The sequence below is a fragment of the Aethalodelphis obliquidens genome, unplaced genomic scaffold (genome assembly GCF_003676395.1).
Source record: "Aethalodelphis obliquidens isolate GAN/ISIS:26980383/991018 unplaced genomic scaffold, ASM367639v1 scaffold49, whole genome shotgun sequence".
Classification (NCBI taxonomy): Eukaryota; Metazoa; Chordata; class Mammalia; order Artiodactyla; family Delphinidae; genus Aethalodelphis; species Aethalodelphis obliquidens.
This window is the reverse complement of record NW_020837993.1, coordinates 14,027,996-14,041,702: the sequence shown is the minus strand read 5'-3', so window position 1 is coordinate 14,041,702 and position 13,707 is coordinate 14,027,996. Positions and strand designations below refer to the sequence as shown.

At 43.2% G+C, this 13,707-nt stretch overlaps 1 protein-coding gene across 3 annotated transcripts in view; it reads right to left on the bottom strand.

The window, feature by feature from the left end:
• GABRB3 (gamma-aminobutyric acid type A receptor subunit beta3) overlaps positions 1-13,707 on the bottom strand; it is a 235,509-nt gene that overhangs the window by 73,023 nt on the left and 148,779 nt on the right. For all 3 annotated transcript variants that reach the window (XM_027083249.1, XM_027083247.1, XM_027083250.1), the window contains exon 4: positions 8,278-8,498. In XM_027083249.1, coding sequence (XP_026939050.1) covers positions 8,278-8,498 — 221 coding nt within the window. The remainder of the gene's footprint in view (positions 1-8,277; positions 8,499-13,707) is intronic.

Genomic DNA, 13,707 nt, shown 5'->3' with positions numbered 1-13,707 from the left:
GGGACAACTGTAAAGGTATATGTGGATTTTTGACTTGTGGAAGGTCAGTGCCCCTAACCCCCCACATTGTTCAAGGGTCAACTATATATGTCTATAGGTAAATTTTTAAAATACTTACAGGAATATCAACTCATTCTAGAAACAGATATTTACCATATGATATAATCTATTACAGAATATACAAAAACACACAAAAAAGATCAAGAGAAATCTTCTTGATTCATATTATGTCAAAACACAAAGAGATTTAAAGATAGATATAATCTATTAATATATTTAATAGAATCTATATGATATATACCACAATTGTGTAAAAGAGCCCTACATTACCACCTCACCATTGGATAATTTACTAGTGAATTTCATTGAATTGGTTCATGGTTCTTGGAATCTTCAGCCAAGTTGTGAATGTTAATTCAAGTCAGAGTAATGAGAGAGAGGGAACTAACTTCAGGATAGAGTTCTTAATAGAGTTTCTAGCCATCACTAAGGGAGATTAACATCTTTCAGCTGGGTCTCTAGGAGGACTGGTGGATGCTTCACACCTGGTGTACAGGTGGCAGCATAGTGGAGACTGAATAGGACTTGGATGTTAGACTAGGAATGCAGGCAGATTTCCTGTGGATCACACACGGGCTCCATGGGAAAATGGAGGACCTGCAGATTTCTTGGATCCTCTATACTAGGGCTGCATGGATGGGTGGAGAGATGGAATGTGTCCATGAAGGACGGAGTCCTAGAGCTAAGGAAATTGTTCCAAGGGACTCCATGGAGAAACATATCCTACTCTCCCACTCTTCCCACCCCCAGTGCTGGTCAAGGGGCCACCTGGAGACAGCTGCCTGATGGTGGAAGCTCTGAGAAGAGCTAATTCTGCATGTCTTTGAGGTCCAGAGAGCATGAAGCCACCAGGAAATGGTACAGTTCAAGTAACACCTTTCTTACTTATTTTCCCTCCACCCCCCAAAATAAACCTTCAAAACCAGAGGAGGTCATATGTAGGCCATCAAGATGGATTGGGAGGGGATAGAGGAGAAGCAGAAGCATAGAAGTTGAGAAGTCAACTACACTTCCTTTGCCATGATGAGCTTCCAGCCTGAAATAGGGCTGGCCTGTGGAAGGGAAAATATTAATTCTGTATCTGCATTTAATATTAGACATTGAACTGAGAATTCCTGTGTAACATAAAAATGGAAAAAGACTACTATTAAAACACTGGCAGAAAACCATGCAATCTGCCCAAATTTTTACCCAAGGCAAAGAAATTTCATACCTCACTTAATAGTGTTTAGGGGGATAGTGGGGGACAAATAAGATTGCATTGACTAGATCACAAGGTATGTTGATTACCAATAAACTGGTTGTCGACAGATTTTTAAAAGAACAATTATAAATTAACTATGAGCAAAACAAACTTAATAATTTCTTAAGAGTATTGCCCACCATGATACAATAGGATTTATCTCAGGAATTCAAGGATAGATTACAGTAGGAAATTAATACATCATAGTTACAGGTTAAAAAAGGAAAACGAATGTATAAAGAGAGGTTGAATCAACAAAATCTATTTCTATTTCTGATATGTAAAAAAAGCCATCTAGGGTCAGTCATCTGATTTATAATTAGTTCCTGAATATAAACTCCATAAATTGGTGATATCTGTTACTCAACTCATGACACAGTTCCCAGAAAATGAGAGTATGTATGTATGTATATATTTAAAGGAAGTAAAAGAATGAGTCACAACTACATTAAACTAAGAGTGCAAATCATCCTTCATGGTGGGGCACAAGAAGCACTCTTACTATAATGAAGAACTAGGGGATGCTGTACACTGTTACCCCTACTGTTTTTCATTTCCTGTAAGTTGAAACTGTTGCAATGAAACAGAAAAAAGAAATATGAATAAAACCAATAAAAATGAAGATTAAAAAATCATCATTATAAGCAATACAATTGTAAGACTAAAATCCTCGAGAGTATTAACTAAATTATTAGACATAGTAAGAGAATAGCCTGGCTGGATATGATAGTGGACAAATTCATAAGCAAAGACAGCCATAAACAAATAGATCAATAGCTTCCCCACGTATCAATGAGAGCTAGAAAGATAATGTAAAAATATCCCATTCCTAATGGTACCACACTTATAAAAGACAGGAATAACCTTATCAAGAAATGAGTGGTTGTCTATGAAGAAAATGACAAAACTTTACTAAAAGCCATGACTGAAGGCATGCATGAATGCAGATGTGTCACGGTTATGTAGGAAAGACTGAATATCATATAGCATTTGTTCTTCTCTTAAGTCATATTTTTGAGCAAAACTCCAACCAACATCTTACATTATATTTTTAGGAATTTGATAAAACAAATGTTTCTAAAGCTCATATGGAAGAATAAACTTATGTATTGGAATAAACAGCTAACCATCTGACAAGAAAAACACTGGACAGCTACCTTACATTGTACACCAAGATAAATTCTGATGGATTAAGAATCCAAATGGAAAATAAAGCACTATAGAAATAAGAATTGGAATTTAAACTTAATCCTGATACAATACTTTTTCCTTGTTTTCTACCCAGCACTACTCTAGATTTGGGGGAGGTAATAATAAACAAGAAACAGGTTCTTTTCTCAGAGAATTTATATTCTGATGGTGGCCTCCCCACCATCATGGATGGGAACAGAGTCAGTAAATTAAGAAATGCAATAAAATGACAAGATCATGTCAGATCTGGATAAGTGCTATGACAAAAATAAAACAAGAAGGTATAATAAAAAGGGAATAGGTGATCAGAGCAGGACCAGGTGAACTGTCTTCAATTACATAATTACACTGTGATGCTAAAAACATGAATATCTAGAAACAAAGTATTGCATCCAGCAAAGAGCATGTGCAAAGGCTCTAAAACAGAAAAATCCTTGACTATTTCTGAAGAGCAGAAGGAAGGTATGCATACCAGAAGCATGGTGAGAGAGGAGAACAGTGGTAAACAGAGAGGGGTTAGAATTTCAGGAGCCAAATCCTCAAGTAGAGAGAGGATACCAAGGGGAAGCTGACTCTTGAAATGCTCAGGGACCCACTTTCCACTTTGAGAGAAAAGGCAAAGTATGAGTAGCAGGTATGTGGAATGGACTCTTTGCAAATAGCAAAATGAAGAAGTTACAGTGTTTTCAATTAAAGTTTAAGGTAATATCATCAAATGACAGTGAAGAGAGATGCCTGAAGTGAAGGTGTGAAAGAGCTCTTAAAAGTATGGGAAGAATGAATGTGACTGGGGAGAATAGAGGATTTTGTGAGCCTGAATTTAAAGTGAGAGAGGTGATTTTCTCCAGCCTCAAGGGATGAAGTAAATAGGTTATTTACAGTAGCCTAAAAAATGATGAAGCCCAAAGCAGGTTTCACAACCCTGAAGCTAATATGTAATATATTGCTGTGGGAGTAAACATTGGCATAATCCTTTTGGAAAGCAATTTATCAATATGTTTTTTACTTACATAAAAGTAATTGGGAGGCAGTGACAAAACAAGAGTTTGGGAGTTAAACATACCTGCACTCAAATCATGTGGGCCTTATTAATTCTGTGAGCTTACATCTTTTCTGGGGGAAAAAGGTGTTTGGCCAGAACCAACTTAAAAATACAGTTTTGGAAAAAGATGGCAGCCAGACCAATTAGATGACTTAATTTGAATCTTCTGAATGAAGTTCTAGGTTCATTTTAATATTGCATCAGCCGTTTAAGTATGGGAATGGCAACTTTAACAATTTCAAGCCATTTTTGACAGCAAGTGGGAATTTTACAAGATATTTTCCAACAAATTTTGCAGTAAGCTTCTCAGGCACGTTGTTTTGATGAAGATGACTCAACCTCAGACATCCAAGTTCTTTATGGAGCAAATCAAATACTATTTTGTGAACCCATTACCAATTCCTAGCATCAGAAAAAAGGTCCGAAGACACAAAATTCATGGCCTGAAGATCACATTACAAAGTATCCTTAGTGGTGCAGGTAAGATAGTCAATGATATCAGGTGACTGGCTGACTTGAAAAAGAAAGATGGGAAGACAGAATAGGGACAGACAGCACAAAATTTCAGCCTGGCACCAAAGGAAACAGAAAAGCTGTCATGGGAACACGACCAAGACTTGTGAGCCTCTTAGGCAGCCAAGATCTCCCTAGTTCCTGAAAAGATTTGGCTGCCCAAAGGAAATTTTCAAAGAGCCCAAGTTTTATTTCAAGATGGTGTATATGCCCTATCAAGAGGATTTTCTTACACCACACAGTGACTTGGACCTGTACAAGAAGCTTGGTTCACTGTCTCATTCAGCCGAGCCCAAGCAGGTAACGTCAAGCTAGTGTTAGCCCAAGTTTCATACTCAGGGGCTGTAAGAATCATTGAAAAAAGAGTTCATGATTTAAAACTACCTTTTATCACTACGTGAACATGATCCCTCTCCAGCATCTTTGTGAGCAGCCATCAACCACTTCTGCAGAGTCATCAGATTAATGGATTAATGATTTCCCAGAATAAGTCTGAGATGATGTACAAACCTGCATCATGGAGAGCTCATCCCCAGCCAGAGATCCTCATCTACTCTTGATAAAGCAAAAGCCACCATTGATCCTGTACTGAGATGGCTGGACATGCCTGGACAAAGGAGCCCAGAAGAGCTAAATGGTGACTGACGTACCAGTGTGGACGACTGCAGGATACTTGGGGTGAAGGCCAATCCTAGTCTCTAGTGGTGAGAAGAATTCGACCATAAGGTCCCAAGGACACAGCCAGGTCAACTAGCATCTTAAGGATACAGCCAGTAGGAAAGTAATCTCTGTTGGGTTTAGCCATCATGAGCAATACCTTACAAGCAGGAGACTGACAACGACCCCAGTGCTCCATGAACGTCCTTGGGGAGTTTAACACACTCAAGCTCTCACCTACACCAGACCCCCTCCAGGCCCAGGCCCTGGTACCTATTTACCAAAAGGATACAATGTATCACTGAGGTTACTAACACTGGCCATCCTTGTCTTGCCCTATCACCAACATGATCCAGCAAGTACAACAGTAAAACAAGAGCAGAGGGAAGGTAGGGTTTGGGGCCAAGGGGAGGGTGGAGGGTGGCACTCATACTTTGTTATCAAAAAACACAATACATATAGTGTGCATGTGTGTATCTTGTGGAATATATATAAATGGTACTTCAGTTCACACAGAATGACACAGAATATGTATTTATATGAATTTAATAAAATTACCAGTATTTTGAAGCACTAATGTGCTTTTTGTCCAAAATTTCAAATTACTTCAAATTCAAATTAATCTCTATAGTTATATGTGTTTTTTTTTTAAATCTGAAGGCAGAAATTTCTAGAATAGCCAATTTCAAAAGGAATTCAGATGGCACAGTGTAGCTGATAAGCACATGTGGAATATGGTCTGTTTTTTAGATTTCCTTTCTGACAGCTTGTCCAGGTCCAGATGGAAGAATTGTTTAAAAAATATGAGGCTCTTGGGACTTCCCTGGTGGTCCAGTGGTAAAGAATCCGCCTTCCAATGCAGAGGACATGGGTACGATCCCTGGTCAGGGAACTGAGATCCCACACACTGTGGGGCAATTAAGCTCGCAGTATGACCTGAGTGCCTCAACTCAAGAACCCGCATGCCACAAACTACAGAGCCCATGCGCTCTGGAGGCTGCACACCACAACTACAGAGCCCACATGCCCTGGAGCTCTCATGTCACAACTAGAGAGTGAAAACCCACACACCACAACTAGACAGAAGCCCGTGCACAATGCAAGATCCTGCATGCCACAACTAAGACCCCATGCAGCCAAAAAAAAAAGAAAAAAAATGAGGTTCTAAATAAAGATCTAAGGGGTATATTGAGACTACATTTGGATAAAAACAGCTACTGATTTAGAAATTCACTTACTGATTTAGAGGTTGAGATGTATAATGAATGTAAATTTCATGAGAGATTCTTTTTTAGATTATTGTACAAAGTTTATTATTAAAAGTATCCCATAGCTTATTATTACATTATTATTTAACTTCTTTTTTTTTTTTTTTTGGCGGTACGCGGGCCTCTCACTGTTGTGGCCTCTCCCATTGCGGAACACAGGCTCTGGATGCGCAGGCTCAGGGCCATGGCTCACGGGCCCAGCCGCTCCGCGGCATGTGGGATCCTCCCGGACCGGGACATGAACCCGTGTCCCCTGCGTGGGCAGGCGGACTCTCAACCACTGCGCCACCAGGGAAGCCCCTTATTTAACTTTATATTAAGATTTACAGTCAGAGTAGCTAAGTTATAAAGATACAGTTTTAATCTCTTGGTTTCTCTTATTCTTGCCTGTTTTATGGTATGAAATCCAACACTTTCAAGTGGAGTTTGGAAATTTATTTCAGTTCTTTCATTCATATTGTATCATTTTGTCTGCTATGGTCCAAATGTTTAAGTCCTTCCCCAAATTCATATTTGAACCCAAATGTGGTGGTATTGGGAGGTGAGGGCTTAGCTCATGAGGGTGGAACCCCATGAATGGGATTAATTAGTGTTCTAGTAAAAGAGACACCACACAGCTTCCACCATGTGAAGACACAGTGAGAAGGCACCTGCCATGAATAAGGGCGCAGACCCTCCCTGGACAGTAAGTCTGCCGGCACCTTGCTCTTGGACTCCCAGCTTCCAGAGTGTGAGAAATAAGTGTCTGCTGTGGGTTTTTGCTACAGTGGCCCAAGCGGATTCAGATGCTATCCTAACAGAATGAAAGCTCTTTGTCTTAGACAAACTAACATACTTTAACTCTGGTGAGAAAATAAATAATGCAAAGATAAAAAGGGAAGAACCCAAATAGCAAGTTTTGTTTAAAAAGCCAAGAAGGCCTAGCCTAGTTTTTACTGCTAATTGCTTCCTTTTGCTTCACCCCCACTATGCACATGCACACACACACACAAACATACACACATTTCTATTCACTTTTTTTGGGGTGGGTAGGTAAATGAAGGACATGACTTCTCATTTTATGCTCACATGGTCTCTGGATGATCTTTTGAACAACCGATTTTTGTACTTCTCAGGACTCCAGAACTTTTCAACCACATCTCTCACTTCCAGGCAAAAATACAAAATGCTGAAAACATCCCAAGGAAACATCATCTAGATGTTTTTTGGAGTAACACCATGGCTTAGTTGACACGTGCCACTTTTTTTCTCTTACAGTTCAAAAAGTCTGATTTTTGCTAAAATTCCAACTCTCATTCTATATGCTGCTGTTTTGAGGAAGTCACTTAACATTTTCCACTTAAGGCAATGTTAAATAATTCCTTTTACTCTCCCTGAAGCACTAAAAGTCACAGTGGTGTGTATCTAAGCTTACATTGTTATGATTACTCTTTAGAACTGTTGGAGTCTCAGTTAAAGATTCACAACATTTTGAGATAAACCTTTTCTCCAAGATATCCACCTGTGCCCCACTCCAGATTGTGAGCCCCTCCTGGAAGGCCTCTGGGCACTCTCAGTCCAGGAGATCAAGAAAGACACAGACATACTTACTCTAAAACTAAACAAAACAAAAACCAGTGCTGAATCAACACAAGAGACAAAGATTGCTAAGGCTGCTGTTCAGTGAAAGTCAAAATCACTAACCACCAGCAGTGGTGGAGCATCACGGGAAGGCCTAGTGGTTTCCAGTGTAACCAGGGAAGCCCAGGGCCTCCTTAGGGTTCCAGACAGCAGTCTGGTTTCCCAATTCGTGTGCCTTCATTATGAGACCTGGTGAGAGATGATTCTCACCAGGAAGCCTCACATTTACTCATTCCCATAAATATTGGTGGCACCACCTCATAAAGCTCCATGGAAACTATACTGTATGTCAGCATAATTAGACATTTTTTCAACTCTGCAAATGGCTTTGGGAAACTTCACTGAAAGCCTCTTAAGTACCAGGATGATATTAATTACAGGCCTTTGTGACTATGATATGGGAAATCCACCCCAAGAGAATCTGTGTTCTTAGATACGGCAACCCAATTATATCAACTCAATCCGAGGAGGCTGTTTTTCACTTGTTTGATGTCTATTTATAGTAACAGTAATGCCCCAAATCTTAGATTTATAAGATTTTTTTTCTGCAGAGCTCCAAGTGTTTCATGGGTGTCTCTTAACTTAATCTGAGGACATGGCCTCACTTACTGTAATCACCTCCAGTGAAAACTCAAGGCCAGTGCACCATGCAACCACGAGCCCAGCCCATAGGGCAGACAGACCTGAGCCCGTAGAGCACCGTCCCGTCGGGGTGGAGGCGGATCATGCGGTTCTTCACTGTCACTCCATGCACAAATGACTTTTTGTCATTTAAGAAATATGTGTCAGGCACCCAGAGCTGGTCAGCCACTCGATTGTCCAGCGTGAGGTTGAGAGGGATCCCAGAATAGGCGAGCCTTTTATCTCTCCAGTATTGTTGAAAATACATGGTCAAGGTGTAATCCTGGGGAATAAAAAAGAAAAGAAAAAAATGAGTTTGTGCTCAGCCAGAGGCCTGTTTCCTCCACAACTGGCCCAATTCAGGTTGGAATCCAGGAGAAATGGATGTTATTTTCAGATAGAGTTAGGAAGCAGTGGTTGCTTTCTTGTAAACACAAATACCAGTTTTAATAGGTGTACATCATGTCTATAAGTTCTCTGTTTTATTTAGGTAAGAAGCAAACTATACAAATTGGCATTTAAGTGATAACCTAGAAATAAAGGCCCCCAAAAAAGTCATCATAAAATCAGGGTGCTGGCAGGGAACCCGTGCGCTGGCCTAGGTCCTCCTCCTCTCACCAGGCAAACCTAGGCCTGAGCCGCCCATGACAGGCCAGGCCTGGCTACGAATTCTCTGCAGTCAGACTCCTCCTCTCCTTCTGCCCTCCACACAGCTGTAAATAGAAAACCTCTGGAATAGAAACACCGGTTGGAGACACCATGACCTGTGGGAGGGTCTCTACACCTCATGCATCACATTTTCCTTTCCTTCTAGGTTGCCATTCTACACTACACAGCCATTTCTACACTAACTGGGACATGTCATCACCTCTAGAGGATGACATCTAGAGAAAATGGGACTAAAACCGATGTGGGAAGAGGGAGCCAGGGGCAGTGCAGCCCCACAGGCTTGCCAACAAAGTAAGAAGCAAAATAGGCAGATGACCCCATGTTTTTGTTTTGCAGAGAAGTTAGTGCAGTAAGAAAGTGGGAAAAAAGACAAATCAGAGGCTGAGCATGGAAATTCTATTTTTAAATTTCTATTCTTTTTGGCAATCACTGTTCAAGTCTAGAACGATCAGGTCTAAATATCTGGTCATAGTCACTGGACATCCTAAACCCTGTCGTGGAAGGATACAAGCTGAAAATCCAAAGGTGAGGCGGTAAACTCTCCAACCAGGGAAGGAGAAATCACTGTTGTTACAGGCAGGAGCGCCTAGGCTCACGCACCGGCAGAGCATGTCTGCAACACCCTTGCTTTGCAGGCAGTGAGAGGCGGGATGACAAATCAGCTAAAGAATCCATCCCAGACAGGCAGACTCTTCTTGCTGCCTCACAGGGCGGTTCTCAGAGCTTGCTAACCCAATAACACCCATCTGTTACTGATTGCAAGAGTGCTGGGGCACAGGAGCCTCCAAAATGACAAAGTACACTTGTGCTCCTCTCCAGGTGCTGTCACAGACAAGGAAGTGACAAAACCAATACGTACTAAACAACTACGAACAAAAGAAGTTTTAAGCTATAGGGCCCATAAAAAATCAGAGAGAGAGAGAAGCAAAATATGCAAATGGCCTGGGGAGTCTATTGACATTTTATCTACAACTTGAAGGAGAGGCAGCATTTCAGTGGATGAGAAGAAACGGGAATTTTTTCCTAGTCACCTAAACGGCAGAGCTCTATGCCTGGTATTAACTGTGTGAAACCCCCTACACACAAAGAAACCCCACCACCAATTAAAGATTCTCACAAAGCAGGTGGTATTGAAGATAGGCCTTGGTCAGCTAGACACGAGGTAGGGACATGAAAAGTCATACCAAGACCTTTGTTTTTACTGAATTGACAAGAAACCCCAAGGAGTGCAGTTTTGCTGGAACTTGGTGTGCAAGAGGAGGAAAGTAAAGAGTTGTGGGCAAGGCAGGACCCTGTGGCAGTGACCATAAAGTGGAAACACTCAAACACCAGCTCCAAAGCCAATGAACACTGAAGGTTTTCAAGTAGCAAGTGACAAAACCGTATGTATTGAACATGTCATTTATTTTCTGATTTCTCATGCTTTAATCTCTGGGCCCTGGAGGGACTGCCTTCTCTCCCTCTAGTTCCTAGAGAGATCAAACAACTCTGCCAAGTGCTGGATTGTACTTTTCATATGCAAACCAACCACCCCAGAGCTCATACCTCGAACTGCCTTCTTTATTAGGTTCTCACACTCCAGGCCAGTACTTCATTCCACGTTCAGGTACCAGGCAACTAAGGATAGACTAGGTCCCAGGGCCTACTTTAATTATTCAAACTAGCCAATCCTAAGCCTGCTTACCCAGCCTGGCCATGCCCATTCTTTCCATGGAAGCTACAATAAAGGCTCACTCTCTGTGGCCTGCCCTGGTGCTTCCCCAGGCATCCCCTCCACCATGGCATGGCATGCCCCCTTCTCTTGGGGTCTGTGGGTGACAAACTCTCTTTTCAATGATAGCTGTCTCCTGACCTGTTGGCCTTGCCATACCTGAATAGTAATAAGACTATGTTTTAAGCACAAAGCTGTAGGTGAGGAAGATCAGTTTTGCAATGGTGAGTTCAATGGGTAAGACAGATGATGAGCAAAGTCCTCAGTGAGTGGGAGAGCTTGTTGATAGGTGATGTGGGAGGACAGAGAAAAGGAGTGCTGGTTAGGAAGTCACAGATAGTAGGCTTGATGTAGACCCTTGGGATGCAAATCGCCTGTAAAGTTCGCAATCATGCCCCCCGCATTACCATTAAGTTAATGTAGGTGATGCATTTTAACTGAAACATGCAAAGTTTTGGTGGCATAACAAGATGGAGATAAATTAGCAGGAGCAGCTCAAGGATTTTCAATTTAAATATAACCCTCCAAATTGCATTCTTATTGAAATAGAAGAGTTTCATCTTTCTCTCCTGGTTTCTAAGCTCTCATCCTACGCCTGAGTTGTGAAGTCTAGCACTGCTCTCCCATCTCCCTTCCAGCTGGCATTCACATGGGCTGCCATGAGGGTGGAGGCATTGCCATGTGTCAGTTGGCCCTGGGAACCCAGCTGTCATTCACAGTCTGCAAGCTCAGGATCAGGGTCTAATTTTGGATTCTGCTGCTCTCTACAGTATCAGCAGCAACTCTCAGTTTTGGTCTTGGGGGTTTGCTGAGTGATTTGAGTGGACTGCAGTAGGGGAGAGCTTAGGTAACAGAGGGAGAAAAAGTAGTAGTACTTAAACCCAAATCTGCTGCATGGGCTATGCCTTGGAAAGCAAGGGCATCATGAAATCAGTGGTACACTAGTCGGTATCCCACTTCATTCTCCTGCAGAGAAAAAAGAGGCGGATGAAGGAAAGGTGACTCTACAGGAACAAGCCCCCTCTGCTCTCTTGTGCAGTTGGGGGACAGCTAATGGGAGACTGTGCAACTGGGGGTTGCCATGGCGCTGACTCCTGGGAGGGGTAGTGAGGAGCATCGCACACACTACCAGCAGCAGCTAACGTGGGCTGGCAGCAAGTGCCAGGCCTCATGCTATATCATCTTATTTAAATACAAGGCAGAGATTACTGCTGTTCTCATTACCATCCCCAAGCAATGAAGAAAGAAAAATTTAGAGAGCTCAAACAATTTGCCTCCCCACCCCCCATCCCATTAAACACAAGTAACTCGGGGATGTGGGGTCTGAAGTTGAGGCCACCTCCCTCTGGGAGCAGGTCTCAGCCTCACAGCTCTAGGGTGAGGTTTTATGCAGCCAAATAAACCAGCCTGGTGGGCGAGGTCTGCAAAGATGCCCCTGAGAGTGGAGGATGCAGCCACATACAGTAACATATTTTTAAAGGGGAGTAATGAGAAATATGGCACCACCAAAGCCCCTCATCCTTGCAGACACTGAGCACAGCTACTCTGTAGACAGATGCCTTGTGAAGGTCTGTTTCCTCCAAGGAATCCCAGACAAATTGCAGGTTTCCAGGTTTGGAGTGATGTGGCGGGGACCAAGGAACACAGCCATGAAAAGATGCAATCTGTATGGATTGGAGAGTCTGCCAGGGTTGGATTTGAGTCAGTCCTCAGAAAAAGAAGATACCTTGAGATTGTAAAAGTTCCAGGAATCCACAGAGATCTAGATGGCAGTGGACTAGGGGTGGAAAGCAGGAATCCTGGACTCCTCAGGGAACATAAGGTAGAGGTGGGGAAGTAAGCTTTTGGTCTTTGACCTTAGCACTGAGGTGGACTCAGGTGCTGTCTGCATGGATATCTGCTGGTATGAAAAGCAGCAGAGAGATGAGACAGGGCTGTGAGGGGTGGAGCCTCTCAAATAACAGCCAGGCAAAGGCTCTGTGCTGCTGGAGCTCGTGCTGGGGCACTAGACACCAAGATGAGACAGACGGAGTGCTGCTCACAGAATCAGCCACCACACCACCCAGCGCTAGTGAGCCCCAGGACAGCACAAGGGGAGGAAGAGGCAAAGAAGGGGGTGGCCCCATAGGGCCATCTTGAGCCTTCCTTGCCGTCTTCTTTGGGTGTCACCCCCAAACATGGTGCAGCTGAGGGAGACTCGAGAGGAAGAAAGGGGACATGGCAGAGACCTTGAAGTGGCATTTCTTAAATAAAGGGCTTTCGGGGGCTCCAAGGGTCATAGGGATTAGAACCAGGCAGCACTGGTTTGATGGCAATGGCGAGCATCTCCATTCCTGGGCCTTTGTTGAGCTTACTGTGTCCCTTTCATCTTTTCTACTCTGGGTACAGGGAGGAGTCTACAGGTCCATGGCATGGTGAAAGGGACACCAGGTTGAGAGGAACTCGTGCTTGTCCCCTCCTTCCCCACCTCCACCCTTTGCAGGGAGGCTGCAGCTCCAGGAGAGACAGTGGGGAGGAGCAGGGAGTATGGAGGAGAGGCATGGGGGAAGTGGTAGTCTGGGAGGAGTGGGCAGGAGGGGGTAGTGGGCATTGGGAGCAGTGGGTGCTGAGGACCAGCAGGCCCCTCTCTGGTGCCAGGGGCTTACTTAGATTCGCACACACAAAGAAGGGACAGTGGTCTCCATGCACTGATTCTTGGCTGTGGCACACCCAGCCATATCAGCACATCTAGACAGAGCATGTTGGCAGAAGAAAGAGCAGGTATCGGCCCAGAGATCAGGGTTTACAGAAACAGCAGCTGCCAGTGGGGCTGCAGTAACAGGGCCCTGTGTCCCAGAGAAGCAGAATCTCCTCTTTTGCAGGTGGGACCCCCATAACCTCCACTCTGCACACCACCCCCACATTCTTCAGACCTGCTGCAGAATCTAGCTCACAAAGCTCCTTTGGTTATAATCTGATATCATTTGATTTTAGAAGACCGTGCTTTGGGTGAGGGTTGAGATTTGTAGTACTTTAAGCATTTATAAAGTACCCTCCTATAAATTAATTAATTGACATACTGGTTGTGTGTGCACGAATACTGACTCACTCCCATTGTGTTAGCAGATGTGTG